The 15,583-nt window shown below is 59.9% G+C and overlaps 1 protein-coding gene across 1 annotated transcript; it reads left to right on the forward strand.

The window, feature by feature from the left end:
- The first annotated feature begins 417 nt into the window (after positions 1-417).
- On the forward strand, positions 418-15,096 carry HS3ST2 (heparan sulfate-glucosamine 3-sulfotransferase 2). The gene is made up of 2 exons (XM_037386654.1): positions 418-1,134; positions 13,797-15,096. Exons 1-2 carry the CDS (start codon positions 647-649, stop codon positions 14,413-14,415), a joined length of 1,107 nt encoding a protein of 368 aa, XP_037242551.1. The 5' UTR covers positions 418-646; the 3' UTR covers positions 14,416-15,096.
- Positions 15,097-15,583: the final 487 nt, after the last annotated feature.

The raw sequence follows: 15,583 nt of genomic DNA on the forward strand, positions 1-15,583 counted from the left end.
CAGCGGGGACCGGGGGACCGGCCGGGGCGGGGCTGGGCGGGATGCTGGCACCGGGGCCGCGCCCGGGCAGGGCACAGCGGAGACGGCGGGGGCCGGGCTCGGCGGGGGAGCGGGGCCGGGCTCGGCGGGGGAGCGGGGCCGGCCCCCGCCCCGTGGCAGCCCTGTCCCTGTCCCCGTGCCGGGCGGGAGGGCTGTGCGCGGCGAGTGCCGCCGGCCCGGCCCGGGGGAGGCTGCGGCCGCCGAGCGATCGCGGGGGCTCCGGGAGGAGCTGACGTCAGGCGGCCCCTTAAATAGCAGCGCAGCCGCCTCTACCCCGGCACTTCCCGCGGAGGCGAGAGCCGGAGCCGCCGCCGTCCGAGCGCCCGGCCCGGCCCGGCCCGGCCCGGCCCGGCCCGGCCCGGCCCAGCCCAGCCCAGCCCAGCCCAGCCGGGGATGGGAGCCGCGGCGGCGGCGGCGGGGCCGCGGTCGTGCAGGGGCCGGGGCAGCGGGCGCAGCCCCCCGGGGCGGCCCGGCCGCACCGCCGCGTAGCCGCGGGACATGCCGGAGCGGCCGCGCAGGGGCCGGGCCGCCGCCGCCGCGGGGCCCCGGGGGCAGCGGCGCGCCGGGCCGGGCCGCGCCATGCCCGGCGGCGCGGCCCCATGGAGCCATGGCGCATAGGGCGCCGAGCGGGCGGGCCCCGGCTGCGGCTCCGGCTCCGTCCCGGCGGCTGGCGCGGAGGGTCCTCGTCCTCTTCACGCTGTCGCTGTCCTGCTCCTACCTCTGCTACAGCCTGCTCTGCTGCTGCGGCGGCCCCGCCGCGCCCCGCGCCCGCTGCCCGCCCGCCCGCAGCGCCGCCGCCGCCAAGAAACTTCTGCAGAAGTCGCGGCCGTGCGGGCGGCCGCCCCCCGCCGAGCCCCCGGGCAGCGCCGTGCCCGCCCGCCGCCCGCGGGACCCCCCGGCGCCGCCGGCCGGCAGCCCCCCGGGGCCGGCCCGCCCGGGCGCCAAGCGCCTGCCTAAGGCCATCGTGGTGGGCGTCAAGAAGGGCGGCACCCGCGCCGTGCTGGAGTTCATCCGGGTGCACCCCGACGTGCGCGCCCTGGGCACCGAGCCCCACTTCTTCGACAGGAACTACGACCGTGGGCTGGAGTGGTACAGGTGAGGGCGGTGCTGCGAACCGGCCCCCTGTCCCGCCGGGCACCCCCCTGCATCGCATCGCATCCCGTCCCGCCCGGCCCCGCCGGGCACCCCTATGCATCCTATCTCGTCCCGTCCCGCCCCGGGAGCGCGATCACCCCCGGCCGCTGCCCCTGCCCGCTCCCGATGACGGACGCGGGTCTCGGGTCTGTGCCCACTGCCGCGGCAGGTGCATCCCTCGGGCAGGCGGCCTAGTGTTGCCGGTGGTGCCTGTCACCCAGCCGCCCTCAGGGAGTTGTTCCTCCTCCTCCTCCTCCTCCTCCCCTTCTCCCGCAGTGCCGGGCCGGGCTGGCTCCGGGCAGGGCAGCCGTGCGCCTCTCGCGTGGGACATGGCTGCTGGAGCCCACCGGGTGCTGTGGTGTGGCCGCCTGCCCCCAGCCCTGCCGTAAGGGGCTCTGGGCCCGGGACCGTAACAAGTTTCCTGTCCTGTCTAACGCTGCGTGAAGTGGCCTCCAGAACAGGAGTGAATGAGTGGCCCAGGGGATGGCACGGCTGCCCACCCTGCATCCCCACTGCCTGTGCCTCAGCACCCCTCAGCCATCAGGTCCCCTGCCCTCTACCACCCTGCCTCCCTGATAAGTCTGGGTCTATCTAGGATCTCCAATAATTTGCAGAGAACAGTGAGTGCACCTCCAGCATGAGATAGTGGGATTTTAATTTCGGTAAAGACTGTTGTGAGGAGCTCAGGGGTGGTCACGGGGAGGTAGCGAGTACTGCATGTGAGCCGGTCACAGTGCCCGTGGGCTCACCCGCTGCCCGTGGCCCTGCACATAGAGCTGCAGGCAGCTCACCCATGCTCTCTGTGCTGTCCGACCCAGTGTACTGGTTACCCGTGGTCGTTTGCTGCACTGTTGTGGAGTGCTTGCAGGAGCGCTGGGCTGCTCTCGGGCAGGGCCACGGTGCTTCTGCTGGGCATCAGCCTCAGGAGGCAGAGGAGGGCCCGGTCTGGCCCCGGGTGCCTACAAGCTCACAGCAGGGTAAAGGGCACCTGGAGCTGTCAGTGCATCAGAACATCGTGATGGGAGGCAGCCTGTGGGGCCGCACACCAAGCTCATTTGCTCCTCTATGTCAGCAGTGGTTTCTGAGAGGAGATGTCCCTGTTCCAGAGCAGGGCAGTGCTTGTTGGCTGCCAAGGAGGTCAGGAGGCACCGTGACACGGTGCTCACTCCCAGCATTGCTGCGGTCCTCGTCCGTCTCCTTGCTGGGCAGGTGTGAGTCATGCCTCTGGTGTGAGGATGCTGGTTTTGGACTGTGAGTGGGTCAGAGCTGCTCTGAGCAGCACGTGCCTGCTGGGCACCGGGCTGGTGCTCCAGCCCTTGTAGTTGGGGTTCATGCCCATGGGGTTCAGCTTGAGCACTGCATGGGGAGGGCTGTCTGCAGCCGCAGGCAGGTCTGCTGTCCTGTGCTGTACTTGGGTCACAGCAGACCCTGCAGCTGGAAATGTTCAGCTTCTTTTGATGCAGTACTTGTATCAGGAGAGCCAGGACAGGCGCAGGTGGAACTCACTGAGGCTGTTTCCCGCTCCTAAGGCTGTCCTGAGACATTCCCCATTCCTCCTGCCCTTTGGAGAGTAGCTGCAGCAGTGTCCTTCACCTGCTCTTGCTCCTCGGCAGGTCTGTGTCATTCCCCCAGCCTCCCCCCTGACATCAGACACTATCACCCATCCTGCATCACCCAACAGCAAACAGCTGGGAGCAGCCCTGCAATACAGGCTGTAAGGGCAGGAGCAGCAGTGCTTTGTCTAAAGGGCATCCAGGGCAGCAGGATGGGTAATGGAGCAGGACGTGGGTCCTGGCTGAGCCGCTTGCTCAGAGGGGCTGTGTGTGCTCAGTGCCTGGCTGGGAAGCAGCCCCCCTAATCCTGAGCTGGGGTCCGTCCCCCCCAGTCCTTGGCCCTGCAAGCTCTCATGCTTCCCATGCATGCGGTGGGTGTGGGGATCCTGGGGCTGGGAGCCTTGAGCCTGGGGCTGGAAGCCTCGCAAGCAGTGCAGGAGCAAACCTTGTGGCACAGCTCCTGCAGAAATGCTGGTGTCTCCTTTCAGGAAAGCTGGGGCCACAGGGACCAGCCTGAATGGAGGGAAGGGGCTGCGCCCTGGGACAGACCCTGCCTGGGCCACTTAAGGACACCTGTGGGCACCCAGCATGGTGCTGGTCCAGGAGATGGGAGCCACGTCCCCCTCCACGCACACGCTCCAGCACCGAGGGCTGTGGCAGTGAGCGCCGAGCAGCCAATCTCCTGCCCTGAGCCGCGGTTCAGCCTGGGATCCTCCATGTGAAGGGACTGTGACTGGGAGGGATGCAGCCTGTGACAGTGTGTGTCGGTGGCAACGGGCAGCTGCCGAGCAAGGCAGGGGCAGCGATGGGAGCGCGGCTGAGTGAGCAGCATGCTGCCCAGGGCCTGGCTTTGTAAGGAGAGATCACACTGGAGCAGCGAAGCCTCCAAATTAGTTCAGCTAAAACAATTAAATGACACTTCCCTGGGTTTACTACTTTTTTTTTTTTTAACCTCACAAATGTGCCAAAACTTAAGGACAGAGGCTACTAATGTATAAAACGTGGAACTGATTTTCTTCCTTGCAAGTGGAGCAATTAAATGTGTAGCAGGTCTAACCCGCAGTGTGATGAGCTCCTGTCGCTCTGCCAAGCAACCAGGGAGCAGGAGAGCAGGGTCCTGCCGGCGGCGGTGTCCCGGGAAGGGCAGAGCTGATGCCGTGAATGGCTGGCTGGGAAGGGCTGCCCTGCTGGGACCCCGGAGCGGGCAGGCTGGCCTGGCCTGGCCGGAGGCTGTCCCCAGCCGCCAGCCAAGGAGGGGTGATGCTGCCGTGCTTGGGGAACACTGTGGGGCAGTGGGGTCTCTGCAGGTAGCCTGGAGCACAGACCGCTTGGAAAGGCAAAGGCTTTCCCTGTTGTGAGCAGAGACGTCACCTGCAGGAGCCCCTGGCTGCTGTGGTGGCTGAGTGCTCGGTCCGGCTCCATTTTGTGCCCCGTTGGGGAGCCGAGAGGAGGGACCAAGTGGGTCTTTAATGCAGTTGAGAGCAGCGTGAGAGCCAAGCTCCTCTGATGCTCCGAAAACATCAGTTCCTGTTTTTCCACGTTTTCCCCTGCCCGGGAGCTGGTGTGACGCAGAGGTGGCAGAACCAGCGGGAGGGGACATCTCCTGATCCGCTTGTCCTTGCTGGCTCCAAATGTCGTGCTTGCTCACAGCTGCTGTTCTTGTGGTGCCTCCTGTCTCAGCTCCTGCCATCACCCGGGGCAGCCTTGGCTCCCTCTGCTCTGGGAGGCTGGGCAGAGGCAGACCCCTCTGCTTTCCCCGGCAGAAGACCACCACCCAGGAGTGCCTGCTCACCGACTCCAGACCCAAAACACCTGTGCCATTTCCAGTTCCCATCAGTCATTCTAATCCACCTCATTAGCTACAGATACACTACAGGAAAGATATTTTTAGCAAGATCTGTTTTAAGACAACTGAAACCAAACAGCCAGCTACTGGGGAATATCGATTCATTACCAATCCTGGACTAAATGTTCAATATTGAGCTTTTTCCTGCTGCAGGTAGTGTGTGCCAATAACCTTCAATATTTTCCAGAACACAGGGAAGACAGTGGTGTTTAATTTGCAGTTAACTTTTGAGTGGTGACTCCACAGCATCTCAGGGTGCAGTTTTCCTCTTTGGGATTCCTGAGTGACCCTGTCAGGTGCTCCAGCATTATTTTCATAGAGAGGGTTTTTTCCTGGCAGACCTGGCTGCAGGCTGAGCCCAGCTCCTGCCCGGCAGGCTCCCATGTGAACCCACCTGCCTGAATCCTGTCCCACGGACAGCGCTTTGGCCAAGCCCGAGCTTCCCCATGTGCCAGTGTGACAGGTCCCTGGGGGCAGCCGTGCTGCTGGAACTCTGCCCCACACTGCCTTTGGTTTTGGGGTGGTCTTGGGGCTGCAGCAGCAAACGGAGCGCTGCTGGTCTCTGAGCGGTGGGCACTGCCCTGGGGGAGCAGACCCCACCGGGTGGGGAGCATCGCTGCACCATCTCCATGTCCCTGTGCCTGTGGGAGGGAGAGGAGGGCGCGTGCAAACCCAGCTTCTGCACTCCGCCTCGCTAATTGCTCTCTGCTAATGGCCAGGTTGGCTCGCACACAAATGGGAGCCCATTAGGCTTTGCCCAAGACGTGAACTGTTTTGTGGGCTTGACTGACAGTGCATTTTGCTAAAGTTAATTAGTAAGAAGAGAGGAAGGCAGCAAGCTTCAAGGATGCTTTGAAATTTCCTTGACTTCAGAGAGTGCCCTGGCTCTGAGAAATGGGTGTGAAACCTCTGGCAGAGACTTTTGTGTGAGAAGCTGCCCTGCAGGCAGCTGTTCCTTGGTCACTGCCTTGCCTATGTCTGCCTGTGGGCAGTGGTCCTGCCCTGCCCTCCTCCAGGTGGGCCTGGGTGCTGCAGAGACCTTGGCTCAGGTCCCAGCAGGGTTTCCCTCACCAAGGTGCTCGGAGAAACGCAGGGGGGTAAACCCACACAGGGTACCAAGCCTTCAGTATTGATGATGTATGTTTTCGCTCTCTCTTCCATGACCTTGTTTGTAAACGCTGCAATTTGTTCTAACCGTCGATTCGGTAGCACAAAATACAGCTTGTAACCTGGCATGGCGTGGGCGCGGATGCTTCACGAAGCTGGCAAGGGAAGGACACCAGTCGCTGCTGACCTGGGTGTCTGTGGTGGGGGGTCAGGCACTGTCCGTGGTATCTGCCGCAGTGTGTGCTCCAGGGACGGCTGGGGTGTGTGCCAGGCTGGGAGCAGGGACCAGGGCAGGTTCCCGGGGCAGGCGGTGCCCAAGCACAGCTGGCAGCACAGCTGGCCACCCAGGGATGTGGCTGGCAGCACCCGACCCTTTTGGGTGTCTGCAGCCCTGGATCCTCCACACAATGACCGTGTCCCAAGCGTGTCCCTGACAGCAGGCATGTTAGATGTGGCTGGAGTTGCTTTTTCTCAGCACTGACATGTGATGTGGGGTCTCCAGGACCCGCCACTGGGTTGGTTGTGGTTTGTTTGGGGGCCGGCCCATTGTGCCATCCATTTGCACCCCTGAGCACTGGAAGATCACCAGGTGGGCAATGTATTTCTGACACTAGCCTTTAACTAGGGAATTGCTGCAGTGGCTGGGGCATATTAGTTGATTTTTTAAATTAATATTAATTTTTAAAGTTTCACCTATGGAAGGAGTTGCCTTGAAATGGAAGAGGGGGAGACCCCAGCTTTTCTCCATGAGCCACGGGGCCTCGCGCAGCAGCTGGGCTTACGCTGGTTGGGCTGTGTGTGCTCACTGGCGGGCTATCTGCCCCGACCTGCGAGCACTGTGCTGGGAAGCCCTTGCCTCCCAGCATTCCCAGTCGTGATCCCCTCGGTGCTGGCCTTGGGCTTTGTCTGACCTTCAGTCAGTGCTGGGTGGTTATGTAGGAAGATGGGAGTTAGCACATCATCATGAACACAGTTGCACATGTGCATGAAGGGCATCGGCAGCATGCCCTTTGGAAAAGATTTTGTTGACTTAAAGGACACTACAAATCTCTGGAGCATTTAAATGATTAAAAATGAATCAGCAACAAAGTTAATTACTGTGTTCACACTGCTTTTATGCATTGAAATGTCCCTCATTAGCTGTCTGAGCACTGGTGTAAATTCTTTGAACATAAACATTTATTAAAGGCGGTCGATCCATCATTAAATCCGAAGATGCCTCAGTTGCAGGGCGATGGCAGCATGGACATGGGCCAGGGCCAGCTGCTCCTGGGGCCACAGTCCCTCGGGGTGGTGTTTCCCCTCTGTAGATGTGGTGTGATCCCCAGAACCCTGCTCCCGGGCAAGCCCCCTCCCCGCCCTGTTATTGTAGTGCTGCCAGCCTTAGCGGGTGAGTGGAGGAGACGCGGCAGCGGTGCTGAGGGACTGCTGTTTGACCCATGAACCCCTTGCAGTGGCCTTTCACTGCAAAGCACCAGCTGCGCAGCTCTCAGCTGGGGTGTCCCGGTGTCCTAGACATCCACTGCAATGTCACTCTGCCAGAGAGAGCTTGTTATCTTCCTCACACCTCAGTTTCTTGCGTGCTTGACCCAGTTTTGCTTAAACCTCCGAGTAGCTTTGCTTGAGCTGTCATCTACTGATGCCATCCCCGGTCCTGCTGAGCCCAGCGGTGCTGGGCTGCCAGGCGAGAGCCCGTGGTGGCTGTCAGCTGCATGCACCCGTGGCCCGGCGCAGCATGGCACAGGGCAGGGGGCTCTGGGCCAGGTGCTGACTCTTGTGCAGCAGCCAGGCTCTCTCCAGCATTGCCAGTGGGATCCTGCCAGTGCCTTCCCCAGCTCCTGCCAGGGCAGTGTGGTGGGCAGCCCACTGGTACAGCTGCAGCTGAGGGGCAGGCTGCGGCAGGGGTGGGCTGCCAGCAGATCAGGGCACAGCATCCCACAGGACCATCCCTGTGCCAGTCTGCACTCTCGGAAGTTTTTGTGCTCATCTCCAACACGTCGAGCTGCAGCTGGAGACGTGCTCGCATCCCACCCTTCTCCCAGCTCCTCGGGGCCACGCAGGGCAGTGACCCTCGCTGCTGCCCCACCACCCAGTGCGGCCCCTCTGGGAGGGCAGCAAGCAGGTGCTCGCTTGTGCTGGAGGATTCTGGCTGCCAGCTGGGTGGCTCCCCACTCCTTGCCTGCACACCGGCAGCATCCCAATGTATAGCCGCTGAGCCTGCGACATCAGCTGGAAGAGGGAAGGCACACAGCCCTCGTCGCAAGAGCCAGCAGTTGGGATTTTTTGCCATATTAAAGTTTGGGTTTATGCCGGTGAATGGATGGAGCCCAGGATTCCACACGTCGGTCTCTAGCCTCTGAGAAGAGCCTGGGATACACCTGCCATGTCCTCGCACACAGTGAGCTGCAACAGGCAGATATTTACCTGGGAGCTGCCTCACTCCGCTCCGTGCTCCGCAAGCTGGATGGAGGGGCCAGTGCTGAAACAGGATTATCAGATGGGCATTCTCCCCATGCACGCTTATCTGCAATATCTCAATCATCTGATGAATTTTTGTTCAAATTCCTCCCTGGGAGAGTGTTTCACGCATGTTCGACATCAAAGCAGCACAGCCAGCGAGGGAGCGCATGTTTCTTTAATGTGGGAGTGTTGTAGGGGCTGCAGGGTGCCTGAAGGCAGATTATAAGAAAATTAATAATTCAGGTCTAGGAAAGGTGCTGGTGAAAAGTTAACTCCTTCAGGGCAAGGCACTGCCTTTGCACCAGCACAGCTGCAGCTGCAGCCGGGCTCTCTGCTGCTGCCTCCCCATGGCTGTGGGGCCGTGGGGGCCACCCAGGGATCTGTCTGCTCCCAGCTGTCGTGGGGCACAGGGATGCCGGCTCGACCACAACAGGGGATGGCAGGTTTCCTGGTGCTGTGCCAGTGACTGGATGTACCCCACGTGTGTCCCCACTCCAGTAACATGGGCAAACAGCCTCCAAATCTGCAGGTTGGAAGGCAGCATTAATGCCCGTATCAAATGCACTAAAGGGCTTTAAGAATTGAGTAACTGTAATGAAAGTAATCTCTAATTCAAGAGGAATTAATTCTGTCTCTCCAGCCAGAGTAATGCATTGAGCAGGGGATTTGGCAGGTGCTGGGGCCACCCCCTGCTCCCCCCAGCACACCCAGCAGGTCCTGCTGTGTGAAAGCCCCTGGCCCTGGGGGAGTGTTTGGAGGGGCACAACAAGCACATGTGCCTGTAGCCCCTGACCGATGGACTGTCCCAGGGGAAGCTGCGATGCCCCTGGTAATTAAATGCCTCTGATGGTCGGAGCATTGGCCGTCTTGGCAGGAGCAATGGAAAGCAAATGAAGTAAAAACCCTATGGCTGCTGAATGGCCTCTGCGGGGAAGGAGGGTTGAGCTGCATCCCACTGTCACTGCTGGAACAGCTTCCGACACCTCCTGCCTAGCCTTGTCCCTCCTTGGAGGGGACCCATCCCGTGTATCCTGGAGCTGAGGCCGTGTCCCTGGTCTTGCAGTGGTGGGTGGGTGTGGGCAGCGGAGCAGGCATCAACTCTCACCCAGGCAGGGAGCCCAGGCTGGGGTGAAGCGCAGCATCCGCTGCAGAGAGCAGCAGGGCTGGGCCGGCAATGGGCATCTTTGTCACCCTTCCTTGTGGTTTTCCTCTCCCAGGCAGTTGGAGGGAGCCGGCTGCAGGGGTGGACAGGCTGCTGTGCTCTCCAGTCCACGGCATTGCTGCCAGGGTGGAGTTTGCTCCCTAATGATGTCTGTGGAGAGCTGCCCTGGTATTCATTCAGCATCAGCGTTTCTGACCTCCTGCATTTCTGCCGCATCGCACATTCCCATCACCAGGATACAGTGCAGATGGCTTGTGCACCGCTGCCAGGTGGAGAAAGCCTTGTCGTTCCTCCGGCCTGCCCGTGTCGATGGGGAGAGCACTCACTGGCAGCGATGGGCGCGATGGCAGCATGGGCAGCGCTGTCGTGCTGTGGGGGAACTGTAGGGGCCATGGAGGGGAGGGCTTGGGGTGAGGGAAGCAGCCTTGTGCTGCCCTCCTGCACCACCAATGCCACCTCCCATGACAGAGGCAACCTCCCAGCTCCACCATCAGGGGTGACTCATTATCTAGAGTGGTCGTCAGGTTCAGCCACGACACCCCCCTTCCAGCGGCACTGTCCTTGTCCCTGGTGCAGGAGGAGGTGACTGCTGACCATCCCTTGGCGCCCAGCAGCTCTCCCAAGAACGGCAGGTTTGGTGTCTCCTCTCTGCACCTCACCAGCGCTCCAGCCATCCTTCCCCACTGGTGTCACCAGTACATCACCGTCACTGTGCTGGCATCAGCTCTGGCACCTCCTGGCAGCGGCTCACTCAGCATGTGCCAGGAGCTGGTGCCAAGGCCAGCTGGGGATCTTTAGGAAAGTCACAGGCACCCAAGACAGGTCCCCAAAGTGGCAGGAATGGCTCCTGCCTGAGCGCTGGCCATGTGGCACCACAGGCTGGCTACCAAGAGCCTTCACACCTAAACACACAAGTCTTGGCTTTAAAACTATGTGACATGCCATTTGTATGCAAATAATTCCGTGAATGCAGAAGTCCAAAAATATAATTTTAAAGTCAACTGTAATTAAGGTTGCAATGCATTTCCCTGCTCTTGCAGCCCTCGGGATCCCACCGTTAACGTAAAGATGAATGCCTGGATGACATTTCTTCCCCTTGCATGGTTTCACTGGTGATTTATTTATCTATTCGGGTTGTGTTTTGTTGTCTCAGCAGTCTCTGTTGTTCAGGAGCAGCAAACACTGGGAGTCCATTTAAGAAAAAAAAACAACCTCTTGTCTCATTTCAGTAATTTACTGTGCAGAGATTTTGTGTTTTTCATAATGGATTAGAACCTGTAATTTCGTTTTTTGAATACATGGACCTAATAGCTCACGTAATGAAAGCCTAACAAGCCTGAAGATGAGCCATTAATGAAACAGCAGTTTTATGATTCTCCACCAATATATTGTAATAGTGAATCGCTTATAAAGCTGTCCCGTGCTGATTTATGATGAAACTTGTTTGTGATATGGAGACACAGCCATGGTGACTGCCGCTAAATTAGCATTTCCTGACAGTCATTAAACAGTGGGATTCGTAATCTGGATTTACAGGTTTTGAAGCAGAGCAGTGGGAAAGGCCAGTTAAGCCATGTCCATGCCCAGGTACCTCTGTAAAACATCCCTGTTAATTTATGCTAAGTAGTTTGTTCTCCTTCAAATGAGGAAACTGGTCAAGAGAATGTGAGGGTGCGGGGCAGCCCTGTCCCCTCACGCAGCCTCTGTCCCCTCGCCGATGAGACAGTGAGGCGACAGCTTTGGGGCTGCGTGGGGACTGCAGCCCTGCGCCAGCACCTGGGGGAGTGAGGCTGGCCTCAGCCATCGTCCCCAGTAGCCTGGTGTGGACCTCTGGGCACGGCTCCACGGGTCTCCTCCAGCTGCTCCTCTGGTCCCCCTCTGGTCTCTTCTTGTCCCCATGTCACCTTCACAGGGAGTGTCCCAGGTCCACTGGGGACTCACCGCCCTTGGGTGTACTGCCGCTCCCCACAATGCCCCAGGTCTTCCATCACAGTCCCCTTGTCCCACAGAGTGTTGTGGGCTGCTGTTGTATCTCTTCCCAGTTAGGTCTTTCATCGGATTTCTCTCTACAGAGCAAGCCCCAAAGCTGGTGGCTGTGGGTTGTGTTTCAGGGACCCTGGAGGTCTCTAGTCTCGGTCACCAGACGGATGCAGCTCTCAGGAACACTCGTGTTGCAGCACGGCAGCGTGGCCGTGGCAGTTGTGCAGGGTTTGTCCCATGAATGAAGCAGCGCCTCGCTCTCCAGCTGAATTGCTGCAGACAGGGCTGCTGATGTTCACTTTCCCTGACTGCCTCTGTCCCCAGGCCTCACCGCATTACACGGGCAGCCACAGCTCCTAAGGCTGTCCAAGAGCTGCACCAGCTCCTCCCCAGGTCCTTCTGGTCCCCTGGCAGCAGTAAGCTGTGGTGCCCGGCCAGGGCAGACCCTGCCTGGGGGCTGTGTACTGTGAGGGAATGGGGTGCTCACAAGGAGCCCCACGAGCTGAGCTGGTGGTGTGCCTGTTCACCCAACAGCTGCCGCTGGTGCCGGGGGGCTGCCAGGGTGTGGATGTGACACCCAGCCCCCCTCACCGCAACTCGATGGCAGTGCACCGAGTCACCTCCCTGGGTCCCTGAGGGGAGTGAGCCTGCTGAGCTCGCCCCTTCCTCTTGGACGGGCCCTGCTGTGCCCTGGAAAGGTGCAGTGGGAGGTGATGGACTTGAGGAGACCCCTCGTGTTCCCTGGGGTCCCTGTGGCCAGCTGCCTGCGAGCTCTCTGGCACCCATCATGCAGCTCTGTGCTGGGCATGTGCGGGTGCTTCACATTAAACATACAGGCTCTGTTTTTAAAAAAACCACTCCTGGGGGCACTTTTCACAGTTCCTCATAAAACTGTCCTCAGGCAGCACCTGCCTGTGCCTCTCAACGTGCCTTCTGCTGCTCAGCTGAATCTGAATTGGCCAGTTTTTGAATGCGAGCCACCAAGTTGGCTGCAAAGTGGGAGAAGTGACAGATGCTTCTAAGTAATGAACATAATTGCAATAGAAGGTGCCCTTGCAGCCTGTGCCTCTCCCTGAAGGGCTGTGTGGCAGGAGGGCAGCTGTCCCAGGGCAGGTGCCCAGCTCACCGTGGCACCGCTGCCAGGAGGGATCCTGCATGCCCAGAGCTGCTGGGGCAGCAGCATGCTCCCCAGCATGGGTGCTGGTGCCGGTTGGGACCTGTGGGGCACTGGCCTGGTCCTGGCTGCTGGCGCTGCCTGCCCACGCCAGCCAAGAGCTCCCTGCCCACTCCTAGCCTGTTCCAGCCACAGGACCTGCGGCACCGTGCATCTGGCTGCAAAGGATTTGATAGTTTACTCTAGTAATACAAGACCAATTTATAAATCTTTCCATCCCATTAGTTTTTATTTGATTTGGATGTTCGCATGTCAGAGCAAATTATTTAATTAGTGTTAAGCTGGGCTGCAGGGACGCTACGTTTTCCCCCAGTCTGGTGCTCCCTCCCTGGCCTTGCAGCCCGGCTCCCCATGCCAGGAACAGACGGGTGTATGCAGGACCCTGCCTCAGAGCCCTTGGGCCTGATCAAGCCTGTCAGGGTGGGTGATACCCTTGTGGGTGTGAGCCCCACATCCCTGGGCAGCCCCTTGCTGCCGGCTCCCACTGGAGGAGCAGCACAGCACCCCGGAGCCTCATCCGCTGCTGCCCACAGCTTGTCATGGTGGTGGTATCACACAGCCCTGGCACCCTGTGCATCACTGGGCACAAGGGTTGTGTGCTGGCGGCGCTGATTTCTTGGCTGCCTCCAGGATGAAGGCAGGAGGATGAGGGGGCTGCGCTTCCGCTGGGTGCTGGAGGCTGGCATGTTCCTGGGCTGGCACCCTCCTCTGCCCCAGAGCATGGCACTCGCTGCGGTGCCGGTGTCACGGGGTGTGCAGAAGCTGGGGTACCCAGTAATGCAGTCAGGGAGATGTGCCATGTGATGGCAGTAATCCTGGAGGGAGCCACTGTAATGTCTTTTGCAAATGGCAGCTGGTGTAGGAATGGGGGATGAAGGGCTGAGTGCAGGCTGCAGCGGGGGCTGTCTGCTGGGTGATGCACCCGTGCCAGCGACCGGGGCCGGGGGCAGGACCCGTGCCCCTTCCCGGCTGCAGACTGAGCTCCGGCACTTCCCTTACATTGATAATGACTTTATTGCTGACGGGGACAGATCGGCCCCAGCTGCCCCGCAGCCCTGGGGTCCCCAGCGACCTGGCTGTGCCCTTGCCCTCCGTTCTGCCTGCTGGGAGCCAAGCATCTCCGCTTGCTGCTGTTCGTGCGGGGCTGCCAGTGCCCCCATCCTCTGCACTGGGTGGGATGGACCCAGGGGACAGCCATGGCCGGGGGCCCTCTGCAGCACTGCAGGAGGGAGCTGTGCCTGCCTTGTCCTGCTGGGAGGGGACACCCCACCAGCCCCATGCTGTGAAGCCTCGGTGCCTCCCCAGCTCCTTCCTCACCATCACCTTCTGCTTCACTTGCAGGAGCCTGATGCCGCGAACGCTCGACAGCCAGATCACGGTGGAGAAGACCCCCAGCTACTTTGTCACCAAGGAGGCACCACGGCGGATCTTCAACATGTCCCGGGACACAAAACTGATCGTGGTGGTGAGGAACCCAGTCACCCGGGCCATCTCAGACTACACGCAGACACTCTCCAAGAAGCCGGACATCCCCACCTTCGAGGGGCTGTCCTTCCGCAACCGCAGCCTGGGGCTGGTGGACACCTCCTGGAATGCCATTCGCATTGGGATGTATGCCGTGCACCTGGAAAGCTGGCTCCAGTACTTCCCCCTCTCCCAAATCCACTTTGTCAGTGGGGAAAAGCTGATCACAGACCCAGCCGGGGAGATGGGCAAAGTCCAGGACTTCCTGGGCATCAAACGGGTTATCACGGACAAGCACTTCTACTTCAACAAGACAAAAGGCTTTCCTTGCCTCAAAAAGTCGGAGACCAGTGGCTTGCCTCGCTGCCTGGGCAAGTCGAAAGGAAGGACTCATGTGCAGATAGACCCTGAGGTGATCGAGCAGCTTCGGGACTTTTATAGACCTTATAATATCAAATTCTATGAAACAGTCGGGCAGGACTTCAGGTGGGAATAAGTGTCTGGGAGCAGAGCTGCGGTGATGTGAGGCTGCAGTCTTCCATGAGAGGGGCCCAGGGGGGATGGAACTAGCACCCCCAGCCAGTCTGTCCTGCCCAAAATCCACAAGCAGAAGCAGGTGATGGGCTTCCCTGGCCCTCGGGAGGCTGGGATGCTCCAGGGCAAGCTGAGACGAGGGAAGACACAGAGTCCTGCTGCAGCCACCGAGGAACGAGTGCCCAGCAGGTCAGCAGTGCCGTGGCTTGCTCCATGGGTCCCATTTGCTTTTACTGCCACATGGTCCCCAGGGCCACGGTGATGGCCCTGTTCTGCAGCCTGTGTGCAGGCTGCTCCAAAGCACGTCCCTCCTCTATGTCCCTAAAGCAAACAGGCACTCTTGGACACCCTGACTGCAGGCAGCGGCCATGGGGCTGTCCCTGTTAGAGCTCTGTCCCACTGTGGTGCTGGGGCAGGCGTTGTTCTGGCTGCCCCACTTTGCCTTTTGTCACTTAAGCGCAGTGTATAACCGTGAGGACAGTGAGATATATCTGCTTGAAAAAGAAGTCTATGAAAAATGTTGTACCGATATTTTGTCCTGTGAATAAAGCACAGAATCCTGCTGTTACGGGTACTTTAGTGGCACTGTTTCCTTGTTCAGCATGTGATCCCTTTGTGTAAATAAAAGTGGCTACCACTGGTCCGTATGCATGGGCTTTTCTTAGGGCAAGGCTGGGCAGCCCCGTGCTGCCCGTGCAGCACTGCTGGGGGCCGTGCAAAGCCCCACTGCGCCGTGGGTCAGCTGAGGCGGCAGGTATGGGGCTCGGGCAGAGCAGTGGACCAGCCAGCATGGTGAGGAGGGCACCTGCGGCACAGCCCTTCGCAGGGGTGACGGCACTGCTCAGGAGTGCCGGAGCAGCCCAGGGTTAATGCTGCCTCTTGCCAGGCATGGGGGGCAGATGCTGCATTAGACGCAAGCAGCAGTAATTTATGGTTGAACTTAATGGGCTGTTCTATAGCAGCCCACAATTATACTGAAATGTCAAGTGCTGCATGCTTTGCTAGATGGCCCCCCAGCCTGTGCACACCTCCCGTTGCATTAGTCACGGTTGTCCTTTGATTTACCTCCCTGGCGGCTGCAGCTGGCCCAGGCGGAGATGATGAAGCACGGGCAGGCTCTGCAGGAGGGT

This window comes from Falco rusticolus, chromosome 4 (assembly GCF_015220075.1).
Source record: "Falco rusticolus isolate bFalRus1 chromosome 4, bFalRus1.pri, whole genome shotgun sequence".
In the NCBI taxonomy this organism is placed as follows: Eukaryota; Metazoa; Chordata; class Aves; order Falconiformes; family Falconidae; genus Falco; species Falco rusticolus.

Excerpts from the sequence above, each read along its gene's own strand:
- HS3ST2 (XM_037386654.1), top strand. The coding sequence starts at position 647 with ATGGCGCATAGGGCGCCGAGCGGGCGGGCCCCGGCTGCGGCTCCGGCT. Across the intron at positions 1,135-13,796 it reads CGTGGGCTGGAGTGGTACAG|GAGCCTGATGCCGCGAACGC; the intron begins GTGAGGGCGGTG and ends CTTCACTTGCAG.